This window comes from Entelurus aequoreus, linkage group LG10, assembly GCF_033978785.1.
Source record: "Entelurus aequoreus isolate RoL-2023_Sb linkage group LG10, RoL_Eaeq_v1.1, whole genome shotgun sequence".
In the NCBI taxonomy this organism is placed as follows: Eukaryota; Metazoa; Chordata; class Actinopteri; order Syngnathiformes; family Syngnathidae; genus Entelurus; species Entelurus aequoreus.
Genome location: NC_084740.1, coordinates 6,148,726 through 6,165,923, shown reverse-complemented (window position 1 = coordinate 6,165,923; position 17,198 = coordinate 6,148,726). Strand labels below are relative to the sequence as shown.

The 17,198-nt window shown below is 40.8% G+C and overlaps 1 protein-coding gene across 8 annotated transcripts in view; it reads left to right on the top strand.

Moving 5' to 3' along the window:
- The window catches only part of cadm1b (cell adhesion molecule 1b), a 621,285-nt gene that overhangs the window by 442,475 nt on the left and 161,612 nt on the right, over positions 1–17,198 (top strand). For all 8 annotated transcript variants that reach the window (XM_062059921.1, XM_062059918.1, XM_062059920.1 and 5 more), the window contains one exon: positions 16,456–16,608. In XM_062059921.1, the coding sequence (XP_061915905.1) occupies positions 16,456–16,608 (153 nt within the window). The remainder of the gene's footprint in view (positions 1–16,455; positions 16,609–17,198) is intronic.

The following is a 17,198-nucleotide window of genomic DNA, read 5'->3' as shown; positions in this document are numbered from 1 at the left end:
CTGGTGAATTCTGTTTTAGGTGGGGCTGAAAGTTTGTAAACCAAACCTGCTACACAAAAATGGGTTGGAAAGCTAGACTAAATTTAGACTTGTATAATACTGTATAGCCACTGTCCATCTGATTGTCTAGTTAGCTAACATATATTACCCCCCCACACACAATCTGGACTGTGGTCCTAATTTTTACCCTTGTTGGCTTTTACAATCTTTATCTTCATCATTTATTTTAACTTTATGTTATTCAAGTATGACATTCTTAAAAATGTAATTAATTTCCCGGTGGGAAGACTATGTCTCCCGGCTGGCCTGGGAACGCCTCAGGATCCCCCGGGAGGAGCTGGACGAAGTGGCTGGGGAGAGGGAAGTCTGGGCTTCTCTGCTTAGGCTGCTGCCCCCGCGACCCGACCTCGGATAAGCGGAAATAAATGGATGGATAGATGGATAATTTAATTGACAAGCAATTATATTATGGTCATACTCTTGTTTGCTAGCGGCTACGATTTCAGTACTGTTGAAGATCTTTGCTCCTTCTCAACTCTGTGGTAATATTATTTTCACAAAATACAACCAATAATGTTAAATCTTACTTGTGAAAAGTAATCCCCCCGATTCCTATTTTCAACAGACCGAGTAGGAAAACGCTGAACACCAGCCCGACATCTTTGTTTTCTACCTGTCAACTGTCACTTTAGGCTGCTCGCCGGCTCCTCATCACCACTTCAAGATGGCGGCCCAATTTCTCGCGTCATTTGTTTGGTCACTTCCGGGTTGACGATGTCAGTTCAGACAATTGAGAAGCAAACACCTTGTGTTAGTAGCTTTTACAAGCCTTGGAAAAGATAAGTCTGTAAGTAAACTGTCTAACTTGTTTATATAACTCAATATTAAGGGGGAAAGTGGTTCAATTTGACAGTAAGATGTTTATTGAAAAACGATTTCCGGGCACTGTTTTAATGGATGTTTTGAGGACTTAAAATGGCTGCCAGTCGTATATTTCCACCATCGAAATAGTTTCAACACTCAGTATTTGTTTGATGATAGTACTGTATGTTTGTGTAAAGCTAATACTTACATATTGTGTATTACATGTCAGTATTTAGTAGGTTGCACAGTACAGTACATATTCCGTACGTACAATTGACCACTAAATGGTAACACCCCAATACGTTTTTCAACTTGTTTAAGTCGGGGTCCACGTTAATCAATTTATGGTATAAATATATACTATCAGCATAATACAGTCAAATATATACTATCAGCATACTACAGTCAAATATATACTATCAGCATAATACAGTCAAATATATACTATCAGCATATTACAGTCAAATATATACTATCAGCATAATGCAGTCAAGTATATACTACCAGCATTATAGAGTCAAATATATACTATCAGCATAATGTAGTCAAATATATACTATCAGCATAATACAGTCAAATAAATACTATCAGCATAATGTAGTCAAATATATACTATCAGCATAATACAATCAAATATATACTATCAGCATAATACAGTCAAATATATACTATCAGCATAATGCAGTCAAGTATATACTACCAGCATTATACAGTCAAATAGATACTATCAGCATAATGTAGTCAAATATATACTATCAGCATAATACAGTCAAATAAATACTATCAGCATAATACAATCAAATATATACTACCAGCATAATACAGTCAAATATATACTGTCAGCATAATACAGTCAAGTATATACTACCAGCATAATACAGTCAAATATATACTACCAGCATAATACAGTCAAATATATACCATCAGCATAATGTAGTCAAATATATACTATCAGCATAATACAGTCAAATATATACTATCAGCATAATACAGTCAAGTATATACTACCAGCATAATACAGTCAAATATATACTATCAGCATAATACAGTCAAATATATACTATCAGCATAATGCAGTCAAATATATACTGTCAGCATAATACAGTCAAGTATATACTACCAGCATAATACAGTCAAATATATACTATCAGCATAATACAGTCAAATATATACTATCAGCATAATGTAGTCAAATATATACTATCAGCATAATACAGTCAAATATATACTACCAGCATAATACAGTCAAATATATACTATCAGCATAATGTAGTCAAATATATACTATCAGCATAATACAGTCAAATATATACTATCAGCATAATACAGTCGTCACACAAGTTAATCATCAGACTATATATACATTAAATGATTTACAATCCGGGGGGTAGGTTGGGTTGCTATCAGCATATTTCATCCAGCCATCCATTTTCTACCGCTTGTCCCTTTTTGGGGTCGCGGGGGGTGCTGGAGCCTCTCAGCTGCATTCAGTCATCAACAATTTTATCAGAATCAGAATCAGAAATACTTTATTAATCCCTGAGGGGAAATTTAAATGTTCAGCACAATCCCATTTAAGATCAGACAAACATTACAGGGGGACAGGACAGGATCAAACATTACAGGGAGACAGGACAGGATCAAACATTACAGGGAGACAGAACAGGATCTTCTGAGATCTGAGAAATAGACATTGTAACAGTGTAGGTCTCACTTGGTAGGATATGTACAGCGAGCGATGAATATAGTGAGCTCGGAAAGCATAAGAACAAGTATATACATTTGATTATTTACAATCCGGAGATGTGGGGGTAGGGGGTTAGGTTAGGGTTCTAGCTGCCTGAAGGTGTTCTTTTAGTGCGCTTTTGAAGGAGGATAGAGATGCACTTTCTTTTACACCTGTTGGGAGTGCGTTCCATATTGATGTGGCATAGAAGGAGAATGTGTGGTGTTCGGGTCTGTGGGACCCGTTTTCATTTTTTATTAAAAGAAAAATGATACAATTAATACATTTTTCAAACTGAGACTCACTGACTTTGGCTCATTTTCTGTGAAGAACATACATCAGAATACATATTTAATGACCACACACCATACACCCCCCTACACATTTCTATTACATATAAGATGTCCGGGACCACTGGACCCGGGGCTAATAGAAGTGTGGAAATTGATGTTCTGTGTAACACACACACACACACGGCAGGCCTAGACAGGAGGAGGACAGTGTGTAGGTACACAAAACATCAGAGGGTGAAATGTGCGAGAAAATGAGAGCAGACAGTGTTGACAAACAATGTTGCAACCTTGTGTGGGAACCGCAGGTGCAGAAACACAAAAGAAGAATCCCTGTGGGATGCAGAAACTGGCAGAGAAATTTTCAGTGCAACGTTCATATTGTTGTTACTCAGCCAGCGTTTGTGGGTCTGATGGACCCGTTGCATTTTGTGGCTTTTAATGCCTCACAATCAAACACTTTTAAGTTAAAATACTGAACAGATGTTTATTGGGACAAGGTAAACATCAGACCCACAAACGCTGGCTGAGTAACAACAATATGAACATTACACAAGGGTTAAGACCTTTGTTAGTTCGGAATCTGGGTTTGACGTGGAAAAACACTGCTGTAGACCACAAGGAAGTCTTTTACATTTAGAATAAAATCACAATATGACTCCTTTAATGCGCCTTATAATCCGGTGCGCCTTTTGTATGAAAATAGAACCAAATACACCCGCTCATCGGCAGTGCGCCTTGTAATCCGGTGCGCCCTATGGTCCGATAAATACGGCATATTGTCTATATTTCTCACAATTACCAAGTTACCAAGTTACCAAGGGACGGCGTGGCGAAGTTGGTAGAGTGGCCGTGCCAGCAATCGGAGGGTTGCTGGTTACTGGGGTTCAATCCCCACCTTCTACCATCCTAGTCACGTCCGTTGTGTCCTTGGGCAAGACACTTCACCCTTGCTCCTGATGGCTGCTGGTTAGCGCCTTGCAAGGCAGCTCCCTCCATCAGTGTGTGAATGTGTGTGTGAATGGGTGAATGTGGAAATACTGTCAAAGCGCTTTGAGTACCTTGAAGGTAGAAAAGCGCTATACAAGTATAACCCATTTATCATTTATGTATTGGCCCGAATAGAATAATTGGTGCTATGGCGGTCACTCACCCTGTCTCGCCCACGCGTACGTGCAGGTAGCGCCTGCACACATACAAAAGCATTCTAAGAGAATCAACAAACAATTTGCAATGTTGTTGTTATGACAGAAAATAAATTAAATGACAGCTAAAACTAGTTACCCTAAAATCAGTATCATTAGCTAACATGTGCATGTGTTGCGTACTTTCCTAGTTCCGTGGGATGTAAGGCTTAGAATACACTGGAAAGTTAGCGCCCTGTAGGAATCTGTGTAAATGTTGCAAACAGCCCCTTCAACGTGATAACTTGACACCCCTAATTTAACTTTAGTACGGCTTTTGTTTTATTAGGCCTGTAAAGCACGAGAGCATGAAGGTTAGAGGTATTGTTTGTATTTGTTAACAATGTCGTTACTCTCTTTGCTACTTAATAACTTGCATAATATAAATAACCAAAATACATTCAGCTTAGGAGTCGCTCTATTCTGCCTATAAAGCACTTAAAAGACATCTAAACACCTCCATTAAGAGTTTTATATACACTATATTGCCAAAAGTATTTGGCCACCCATCCAAATGATCAGGATGCAGTGGTGTAATGCACGTCGCCACTGGACTCTAGAGCAGTGGAGACGCCTTTTCTGGACTGATGAGTCACTGATGGGTTTAGAGGTTGCCAGGAAAACGCTACATTTCGGGCTGCATTGTGCAGAGTGTGAAATTTGGTGGAGGAGGTATTATGGTGTGGGTTATTTTTTCAGGAGTTGGGCTTGGCCCCTTAGTTCCAGTGAAAGGAACTTTGAATGCTCCGGGATACCAAAATATTTTGGACAATTCCATGGGATGGCCATTCAAGTTCATATGTGAGTAAAGGCAGGTGGCCAAATACTTTTGGCAATATAGTGTATATCGAGATATATATCAAATATCGAGTTTGAGCACACATATATCGAGATATACTTTTTCGTCCAAATCGCCCAGCCCTACTCTCAACCATCACACAAGTAGCTGGAAGGATGCCACGCCCGCCTTCTTTCCGTCGTATGTCTGCAAACGTGATTCCATCTGTCCTTGACGTTTGCCACTTTAGCACGAGTCAATTATGGTGTGGGGTTATTTTTCAGGAGTTGGGCTTGGCCCCTTAGTTACAGTGAACGGAACTTTGAATGCTCCAGGATACCAAAACATTTTGGACAATTCCATGCTCCCAACCTTGTGGGAACAGTTTGGAGCGGGCCCCTTCCTCTGCCAACATGGCTGTGCACCAGTGCACAAAGCAAGGTCCATAAAGACATGGATGACAGAATCTGGTGTGGATGAACTTGACTGGCCTGCACAGAGTCCTGACCTTAACCCGATAGAACACCTTTGGGATTAATTAGAACGGAGACTGAGAGCCAGGCCTTCTCAACCAACATCAGTGTGTGAATCAGAATCAGAATAGTTTTTATTGCCATTGTTTGAGAACTGGTTCACAAACTAGGAATTTTACTTGGTGCAATTGTGCAACATGAAACAAAAATAACACAGAATGACCTCACTTTTGGAAACAAAGGTGGACAATTCCTATAAACACACTCCGCAACCTTGTGGACAGCCTTCCCAGAAGAGTTGAAGCTTTAATAGCTGCAAAAGGTCCACATCATATTGAACCCTATGGGTTAGGAATGGGATGGCACTTCAAGTTCATATGTGAGTCAAGGCAGGTGGCCAAACACGTTTGGCAATACATGCTGTAAGTATATATGTAATGTAGTAATGGGCTATTGTATAATATTTAATATTTATGTAGTTTGAGAATTTATATATATATATACACCGTTACTGCTGGGATGTTCCTATATTCCCATTTAGATGAAGACTGACTCATAATCCTTGCAAGGAAAAAAGGGGGGTCGTTCTCGCCATTTTTAGGTCTAATTTTAATGTCAAAGTTGCCCAACTTGTCGGAGTATGTCCTCATTCTTCTATTATCCAGGTGAGAGGCATTATTTATGATCTAGAATAACAAAGCAGCTCACCCAGGTGATGATATTAATATAGCAGCACAAGCTAGTTAGCGCTCTGTGATCAAGGCGCTGCTGTAGCGTTGGTGCTTATAATAACAATATCACTAATATTTGATTAGTAGTCAGGTCACGAAATGTAAATGGGGTATTGTAAAGCATGAGAGCATGAAAGTTAGAGGTTATTGTTTGTATTTGTTAACAATGTCGTTACTCTCTTTGCTACCTAATAGTGATAACCATCACCTTGCATAATATAAATCAGTGTTTTTCAACCTTTTTTGAGCCAAGGCACATTTTTTGCGTTGAAAAAAATGCGGAGGCACACCACCAGCAGAAATCATTAAAAAAGAAAACTCAGTTGACAGTAAAAAGTCGTTGTCGCAATTGTTGGATATGACTTTAAAGCATAACCAAGCATGCATCACTATAGCTCTTGTCTCAAAGTAGGTGTACTGTCACCACCTGTCACATCACACCCTGACTTATTTGGAGGTTTTTGGTGTTTTCCAGTGTGTAGTGTTTTAGTTCTTGTCGTGCGCTCCTATTTTGGTGGCTTTTTCAGTTTTTTTTGGTATTTTCCTGTAGCAGTTTCATGTCTTCCTTTGAGCGATATTTCCCGTATCGACTTTGTTTCAGCAATCAAAAATATTTCAGTTGTTTTTATCCTTCTTTGTGCGGACATTGTTGATTGTCATGTCATGTTCGGAAGTACTTTGTGGACGCCGTCTCTGCTCCACAGTAAGTCTTTGCTGTCGTCCAGCATTCCGTTTTTGTTTACTTTCTAGCCAGTTCAGTTTTAGTTTTGTTCTGCATAGCCTTCCCTAAGCTTCAATGCCTTTTCTTAGGGGCATTTACCTTTTGTTTATTTTGGGTTTAAGTATTAGACACCATTTTACCTGCACACTGCCTCCCGCCGTTTCCCACATCAACAAAGCAACCGGCTGACACCTACTGGTATGGAAGAGTATTACACGGTTACTATGCCGAGCTCTAGACAACACCGACACTCAACAACAACACATCATTTGCAGACTATAATTACTGGTTTGCAAAAAATATTTTTAACCCAAATAGGTGAAATTAGATAATCTCCCACGGCACACCAGACTGATATAAATAACCCAAATAAATACATATAAAAACATTTACTATTATTAACAGTATGACAACCGCCACTTTGTATAGCATGGAAAGTATTCATGCTCAATCCAAGGCCATTAATTGCTCCTTTATTTTTTTCAAATATGTGCACCTATTGTATGATAATTGCGTCTTTTAATACCACCTGAAGCATGTAGGCAGTTTTCAAAATAAAGGTTTTAAGGCTTGATCTAAAAATAGGAAGCATCGTTGCTGATGTAGTGCACCGCTTGGCACCTCTTTCTAAACCGTGTTGTTTATTTGGTGCCGCCAAATCTCCACCGGGGGTCTCAGGAGGGACGGGTCTCTCTCCCTAACAGGTGTTGTGACTCTCCAAGTTACACGAGTGCCATTGTTCCCCTTTTGAGTCCTCCAAAGTGCTCTCAAATTATATCTGGGGATGGGATTTCATGTTGACGGTGCCCTGGGACCTTGAGTAATGATCACGATAATAACTGCAAAGCCTGACTGTAATGACAAAACACCCCCTTGGTTTCAAAAGCCAAGGCGCGTGGAGTTTGTTATCTCTGCGGATGCAGCGAGAACCTGATAAAGGAGGCGGGTCAAAACATCAAATGGAGCCCCGCTGATCAGATCAGCCAAAGATGTTTATGTAAAAGAGCGCCAAGGGATGAATAATGGCCAACCTAGTTCGAATTCAGTCTATGGACATTAATATACAGTACAAAATCTCTGATTATTTTCAGTTGGATGGATGCTTAACTGTGATATAAAGTTGTTAATGTGTCTTGAGCTTATATTTAAATGCAAACTCCATTTTAGGGAAAACGGCATATATTTTACAATCTTCAAAAGTGCCAAAGAAGAACCACTAAATGATTTGTGTGACTAAAAAAAAAAAAATTCTATTCATATAAGTTACTTTTTTAAACAAATCGACATACCGTATTTTCTGGACTATAAAGCACACTTAAAGTCCTTTTTTTTGCGCCTTATAACCCGGTGCGCCTAATGTACGGAATAATTCTGGTTTTGCTTACGGACCTCGGAGCTTTTTTATTTGGTACATGGTGAAATGATAAGTGTGATCAGTAGATTGCAGTCACACATAAGAGATACGTTTAGACTGCAATATGACTCAAGTAAACAACACCAACATTTTATATGTTCCATTGAAAATATAGAACATATACACACAGCGCTCACAAATCTAGGTTTTATGTTGACTATATGCATACTTGCCAACCCTCCCGGTTTTACCGGGAGACTCCCGGTATTCAGCGCCTCTCCCGATAACCTCCCGGCAGAAATTTTCTCCCGATAAACTCCCGGATTTCAGCCGGAGCTGGAGGCCACGCCCCCTCCAGCTCAATGCGGACCTGAGTGGGGACAGCGGCGAGAGTCTGTTTTCACGTCCGCTTTCCCACGATATAAACAGCGGGCCTGCCCAATCACGTTATAACTGTAGAATGATCGAGGGCGAGTTCTTGGTTTCTTATGTGGGTTCATTGTTAGGCAGTTTCATTAACGTCCTCCCAGCGCGGTAACAACACACAACAACAGCAGTCACGTTTAGTCTACCGTAAAGCAGTTCGTCTGCCGTAAACAGCAATGTTGTGACACTCTTAAACAGGACCATACTGCCATCTACTGGATAGCCTCCGGAACACTGAAATTCAAGTATTTATTTTATTTATATGTATAATAAAAGAAATATATATATATATCAGTGACGTGCGGTGAGGTTCATGAATGGTGAGGCACTGACTTCATCACAGTCAGATTTACAAACATATGAACCCTAAAGAGTATCTTATTCACCATTTGATTGGCAGCAGTTAACGGGTTATGTTTAAAAGCTCATACCAGCATTCTTCCCTGCTTGGCACTCAGCATCAAGGGTTGGAATTGGGGGTTAAATCACCAAAAATTATTCCCGGGCGTGGCGCCGCTGCTGCCCACTGCTCCCCACTGCTCCCCTCACCTCCCAGGGGGTGAACAAGGGGATGGGTCAAATGCAGAGGACAAATTTCACCACACCTATTGTGTGTGTGACAATCATTGGTACTTTAACTTAACTTTAACTTTACACATACAAACTGTAGCACACAAAAAGCACATTTAATAAAAAAAAAACGTTATTATGGTCTTACCTTTACTTATAAGTGCGGGAACAGTGGTGTTCGTGTTGGAGGAGTTGTGAATGAATGAAATATGAAATCCGTGCTGCAGTCTGCAGGTGTACCTAATGTTGTGTCCCTGTTCACGGCTCCTCCGGTGCGAGCATTGTTGTTTTTGCACTTTTTGGCTTCTTGTTAAGTGACTTTTTTTGGGTGGATTTGGTCTTGCACGTGGAGAGTTTGGGTGTTTGCTTTGGTTGGTGTGGCGCACCCGTCGGGGCCCGGGGTGCAAGGAGGCGGGATTACTGCGAGCCTCCCACAGTGCGTCTTCGCAGCAGTTTTATGATCGCTCAGCACAAGAAATACTTACACACATACAGTTGTTGACAAAATACACTGTACATTATACATCTCAGCTAACTAAACTATGGAAATGTATAATATAATTCATATAGCAATACGGTCTCACTGCACAGCAGGCCAGCAGTTAGCAGAGTCCGCAATCCATGTTGAGGCTCAACGCAGTGACGTGCCTCAACTGGCTGCTGATCACCGCACCGTCTCTTCTCAGTATCTGAACGGCAAATGTGAAAATTCAGCGATTTTGAATACAAATAATCTAAAACTGGTGAGGTTAAATGGAAAATAACTTTATAGTATAATCACTGAATACATATAACAATTTAATTATTTTTTTTTCTTTTTACATTTTTTTCTTTCCATGATGGCAGGTGAGGCCCCGCACGTCACTGATATATATATATATATATATATATATATATATATATATATATATATATATATATATATATATATATATATATATATATATATATAGCTAGAATTCACTGAAAGTCAAGTATTTCATTCATACATATATATATATATATATATATATATATATATATATATATATATATATATATATATATATATATAATAATAGGGGCGGCATGGCGAAGTTGGTAGAGTGGCCGTGCCAGCAATCGGAGGGTTGCTGGTTACTGGGGTTCAATCCCCACCTTCTACCACCCTAGTCACGTCCGTTGTGTCCTTGGGCAAGACACTTCACCCTTGCTCCTGATGGCTGCTGGTTAGCGCCTTGCATGGCAGCTCCCGCCATCAGTGTGTGAATGTGTGTGTGAATGGGTGAATGTGGAAATACTGTCAAAGCGCTTTGAGTACCTTGAAGGTAGAAAAGCGCTATACAAGTATAACTCATTTATATATATATGAAATACTTGAGTTGGTGATTTCTAGCTGTAAATATACTCCCCTCTTAACCACGCCCCCCACCCCCGACCACGCCCCCCCCACCCCCCACCTCCCGGTATCGGAGGTCTCAAGGTTGGCAAGTATGACTATATGGCACACTTAAAATCCTTTCATTTTCTCAAAACTTGACAGTGCGCCTTATAACCCGGTGCGCCTAATGTACGGAATAATTTTGGTTGTGCTTACCGACCTCCAAGCTACTTTTATTTGGTACATGCTGAAATGATAAGTGTCACACATAAGAGATACGTGTAGACTGTAATATGATGGCAGTCACACATAAGAGATACGTGTAGACTGCAATATGACTCAAGTAAACAACACCAACATTTTATATGTTCCATTGAAAATATAGAACATTACACACAGCGCTCAAAAATCGATGTTGTATGTTGACTATATGGCGCACTTAAAATCCTTTCATTTTCTCAAAACTCGACAGTGCGCCTTATAACCCGGTGCGCCTAATGTGCGGGATAATTTTGGATGTGCTTCCTGACCTCGAAGCTATTTTATTTGGTTCATGGTGAAATGATAAGTGTCACACATAAGAGATACGTTTAGACTGCAATACGACTCAAGTAAACGACACCAAAATGTTATATGTTCCATTGAAAATATAGAACATTACACACGGCGCTCAAAAATATATCAAAATGTTTTAGTAACACTTTGGTAAGCTACGAAGCCACACCGCTTGATGGATTGTACTGTGCTTCAACATAGGAGTATTATTATGGTGTGTGTATAAGATAAGACATATTATCTGGTGTTTTGTTTCGCAATATTATGCAAAAGCAACTTTTCTTACCTTCTGGTACCTGCTGATCTGTATTTGGGATCTGCGTAAGTCCGAGCCGACACCGTAGTTGATAAGCTTCTTCTTTTCCTCTATCTTATGGGACATTCATCCTCCGCTGTTGCCATTTCTAATATAAAGTAGTGTAAAGTTCTTACTTATATCTGTCAGTAAACTCACCACGAAAGCGCTAAAACGTAGTGAGTTAACATTATTCACCCAGGTAACTTTAGTTATTAGAGAGTTAGGGTCGGACGGTTTTTCACGGTACACATTTCCGGCGGATGAGGAGATGCTGCTCCGTTATTGATTGAAGTAAAGTCTGAATGTCATTAAAACAGTTAGCGCCATCTTTTGACACTTCTTCCACTCCCGTCCTTGCACGCTACACCGCTACAACAAAGATGACGGGGAGAAGACGCTGGCGAAGGTGAGCCACGTAAATAAGAGCGCCCACAAAACGGCGCATCCTGAAGCGACTGTCAGAAAGCGGCTTGAAGATCAATCAATCAATCAATGTTTATTTATATAGCCCTAAATCACAAGTGTCTCAAAGGGCTGTACAAGCCACAACGACATCCTCGGTACAGAGCCCACATACGGGCAAGGAAAAACTCACCCCAGTGGGACGTCGGTGAATGACTATGAGAAACCTTGGAGAGGACCGCATATGTGGGTAACCCCCCCCCTCTAGGGGAGACCGAAAGCAACGGATGTCGAGTGGGTCTGACATAACATTGTGAAAGTCCAGTCCACAGTGGATCCAACACATCAGCGGGAGTCCAGTCCACAGCGGGGCCAACAGGAAACCATCCCGAGCGGAGACGGGTCAGCAGCGCAGAGATGTCCCCAACCGATGCACAGGCTAGTGGTCCACCCGGGGTCCCGGCTCTGGACAGCCAGCACTTCATCCATGGCCACCGGACCTATGCAACTCCCCCTCGCAAGGGACAGGGGAGAAGAGGAGAGAAGAAAAGAAACGGCAGATCAACTGGTCTAAAAAAGGGGGGGTCTATTTAAAGGCTAGATTATACAAATGAGTTTTAAGATGGGACTTAAATGCTTCTACTGAGGTAGCATCTCTAACTTTTACCGGGAGGGCATTCCAGAGTACTGGAGCCCGAATAGAAAACGCTCTATAGCCCGCAGACTTTTTTTTGGCTCTGGGAATCACTAATAAGCCGGAGTTCTTTGAACGCAGATTTCTTGCCGGGACATATGGTACAATACAATCGGCGAGATAGGCTGGAGCTAAACCGTGTAATATTTTATACGTAAGTAGTAAAACCTTAAAGTCGCATCTTAAGTGCACAGGAAGCCAGTGCAAGTGAGCCAGTATAGGCGTAATATGATCAAACTTTCTTGTTTTTGTCAAAAGCCTTGCAGCCGCATTTTGTACCAACTGTAATCTTTTAATGCTAGACATAGGGAGGCCCGAAAATAATACATTACAGTAATCGAGACGAGACGTAACGAACGCATGAATAATGATCTCAGCGTCGCTAGTGGACAAGATGGAACGAATTTTAGCGATATTACGGAGATGAAAGAAGGCCGTTTTAGTAACACTCTTAATGTGTGACTCAAACGAGAGAGTTGGGTCGAAGATAATACCCAGATTCTTTACCGAGTCTCCTTGTTTAATTGTTTGGTTGTCAAATGTTAAGGTGGTATTATTAAATAGATGTTGGTGTCTAGCAGGACCGATAATCAGCATTTCCGTTTTCTTAGCGTTGAGTTGCAAAAAGTTAGCGGACATCCATTGTTTAATTTCATTAAGACACGCCTCCAGCTGACTACAGTCCGGCGTGTTGGTCAGCTTTAGGGGCATGTAGAGTTGAGTGTCATCAGCATAACAGTGAAAGCTAACACCGTACTTGCGTATGATGTCACCCAGCGGCAGCATGTAAATACTAAAGAGTGCAGGGCCAAGAACCGAACCCTGGGGAACTCCGCACGTTACCTTGACATAGTCCGAGGTCACATTGTTATGGGAGACGCACTGCATCCTGTCAGTAAGATAAGAGTTAAACCAAGACAAGGCTAAGTCTGACATACCAATACGTGTTTTGATACGCTCTAATAAAATATTATGATCGACGGTATCGAAAGCGGCGCTAAGATCAAGAAGCAGCAACATAGATGACGCATCAGAATCCATCGTTAGCAATAGATCATTAGTCATTTTTGCGAGGGCTGTCTCCGTAGAGTGATTTGCCCTGAAACCGGATTGAAAAGGTTCACAGAGATTGTTAGTCACTAAGTGTTCATTTAGCTGCTGTGCAACAGTTTTTTCGAGAATTTTGGAAATAAACGGAAGGTGGGAGACCGGTCGGTAGTTTACCATGAGGTCAGGATCGAGGTTAGGTCTTTTGAGCAGAGGATGAATAACCGCTTTTTTGAATGCTAGGGGAACAGTGCCGGAGGAAAGTGATAAGTTTATAATATTTAACACTGATGGACCTAATAATACAAACAGTTCCTTGATAAGTTTCCCAGGAAGTGGGTCAAGTAAACATGTTGTTTGTTTTATCCCACTTACACGCTGTAATAATTCCTCTAATGTTATTTCATCAAAAATAGAGAGACTATTTTGGAGGGCAGTGTCCGTCGTATATACAGTCGTATTTGTGTTAATAGAGCCCAGTTGTAGCTGGGATGCGTTGTCTTTAATCTCCTTTCTAATGAGTTCTATTTTCTTATTAAAGAAATTCATAAAATCATCTGCCGAGTGGGTGGAGCTACTGGGAGGAGTCCCTTGTTGGGTTAGCGATGCTACTGTACTAAACAGAAATTTAGGATCGTTTTTGTTGAGGCGGATGAGATTTGAGTAGTATTTAGCTTTAGCTAAGGTAAGCATGCGTTTATAAGTTATTAAACTATCACTCCATGCTTGATGGAAAACCTCAAGTTTAGTCGCGCGCCATTTGCGTTCCAGTTTTCTACATGATAATTTATGAGCTCTAATTTCTTCTGTAAACCATGGGGTGCGCCTTTTAGGGGCCCTTTTTTGCTTTAGCGGTGCTATACTATCAATAATTTCGCGCAAGGCATCGTCAAAGTTGTTAGTGAGTTTATCAATAGAGCCGACATAATTTGGGAATGGTGCTATTACCGAAGGCAGTAATGTGTAAAACATCATCTATGCAACATTTTGACCAAAGAACCACCATTCCATGTTATGTAGACCAGTGTTTTTCAACCTTTTTTGAGCCAAGGCACATTCTTTTCATTGAGAAAATCAGGAGGCACACCACCAGCAGAAATCATTAAGAAATTAAACTCAGTAGACAATAAAAAGTCGTTGTCGCAATTGTTGGAAATTACTTTAAACCATAACCAAGCATGCATCAATATAGCTCTTGTCTCAAAGTAGGTGTACTGTCACCACCTGTCACATCACACCCTGACTTATTTGGAGTTGTTTGGTTGTGCTCCCGTGCATACTGTTTTAGTTCTTGTCTTGCGCTCCTATTTTGGTGGCTTTTCTTGTTTTTTGGTATTTTTTTTCTGTTGCAGTTTCATGTCTTTCTTTGAGCGATATTCCCCGCACCTGCTTTGTTTTAAGCAATCAAGAATATTTCAGTTGTATTTATCCTTCTTTGTGGGGACATTGTTGATTGTCATGTCATGTACGGATGTACTCTGTGGACACCGTCTTTGCTCCACAGTAAGTCTTTGCTGTCATCCAGCATTCTGTTTTTGTTTACTTTGTCGCCAGTTCAATTTTAGTTTCGTTCTACGTAGCCTTCCCTAAGCTTCAATGCCTTTTCTTAGCGGCACTCGCCTTTTGTTTATTTTTGGTTTAAGCATTAGACACCTTTTTACCGCCTGCATATTGTGATCACGACAAACCATTGTCGTCTTACACACGTGTTCCCGACATCTACAAAGCAATTAGCTGCTGGCTGCCACCTACTGATATGGAAGAGTATTACATGGTTACTCTGCCGAGCTCTAGACAGCACCAACACTCAACAACGGCACATTATTTGCGGATTATAATTACTGGTTTGCAAAAAATATTTGTAACCCAAATAGGTGAAATTACTTAATCTCCCACGGCACACCAGACTGTATCTCACGGCACACTAGTGGTTGAAAAACACTGATGTAGACCACAGGGAAGTGTTTTACATTTAGAAAAATAATAATAATATGACTCATTTATTGCGCCCTATAATCCGGTGTGCCTTTATATATGAAAAAAGATCGAAAATATACCATTCATCGGCAGTGCGCCCTATAATCCGGTGTGCTCTATGGTCCGTAAAATACGGTTTCAAATTTTAGCTTCCGTTTTATTTCTTTTACTATCTCGTTTGTGAACTCTGTACTTAAAGAAGATATCGGAGAGTAACTCCGTATTCCTTTCCATGAGTCTCCGTTGTTGTTTTTTTTATATTGCCTTCACAGTATGGGGGCGGTGTAGCTCGGTTGGTAGAGTGGCCGTGCCAGAAACTTGAGGGTTCCAGGTTCGATCCCTGCTTCTGCCATCCGAGTCACTGTCGTCGTGTCCTTGGGCAAGACACTTTACCTACCTGCTCCCAGTGCCACCCACACTGGTTTAAAAATGTAACTTAGATATTGGGTTTCACCATGTAAAGCGCTTTGAGTCACTAGAAAAAAGCGCTATATAAATATAAATCACTTCACTTCACCACAAATACCTTTCTTCATGTCTCTGATTGGCCGAAATGATCTTTCCCCATTAGGGAGTCACGCGTTGCTGTAAACACTTTTTTAAATGCACCGTCGTCCAGTAAAATGTTATTACCCGAACTACTTGAATACACGTAGCTTTCATTTCTATAAAGTGTTTTGGAAAGGGGGTGTGATGCATCCATCCATGACGAGGAGCAGCAGGCTGTTTAAGAGTTGCCGGCTTGTTAGCAGTCCTCATGAGCGCTGCTCACACAGACTGTGAAGCTATACTTTATAAATCCGCTGGTATGAATCATTTTGAAGCCCACTTTTCTCTGACTCAATTAAGGAGAGAGCCTATAAAACTATCCCCCTTACCCCCGTTCCCCTCCTCTCTCATTTTCTCCTCCACTTTGTCTTCCTGCCGCCTATCGGGGATTTTTTTTTCCCCGTCACATTTGTGTGTTCCCTCACTCATAGTCTGGTGTGTGTGTGTCCCCCACAGCCCTAAAGGACAGTCGGTTCCAGCTGGTCAATTTCTCTGACAACGAACTGCGGGTGTCTCTGTCCAACGTGTCACTCTCCGACGAGGGACGCTACGTCTGCCAGCTCTACACTGACCCACCTCAGGAGGCCTACGCAGACATCACCGTCCTGGGTATGCACTCTCTCTATCCCAAATATTTTGACTCGGGGGCCACATTGAGAGAAATCATGTGTTTGGGGGGGCCAATGTGTATGTGTGTATAAATTATATATACACATTTAGCTGTAAAAACCTGCTGTACAGTATGTGTGTTTAGGTCCCTTTTTTTTCAGGAACACTAATACCAAAAGTCACAATGTCCGATAGAGTTCTAAAAAAGTTATGACAGACCACTCAAAAAAAGGAATGCGATTTTACAGTTTTTTACTGAATGGGACACCCAAAATGTACATGAAAATAAAGAAAGTGGGATTTGCACTATTAACTATGACCAATAACACACTGAATATTAATAACATTTGAACGTCGCTCCTCTTACGTGGGATTTACAATATTAACTATGAACAATAAAACACTGAATATTAATAACATATGAACATTGCTCCTCTTTTATGTGTGATTTACAATATTAACTATGACCAATAAAACACTGAATATTAACAACATATGAACATCGCTCCTCTTTTATGTGGGATTTTCAATTGTAACTATGACCAATAAAACACTGAATATTAAGAACATATGAACTTCGCTCCTCTTTT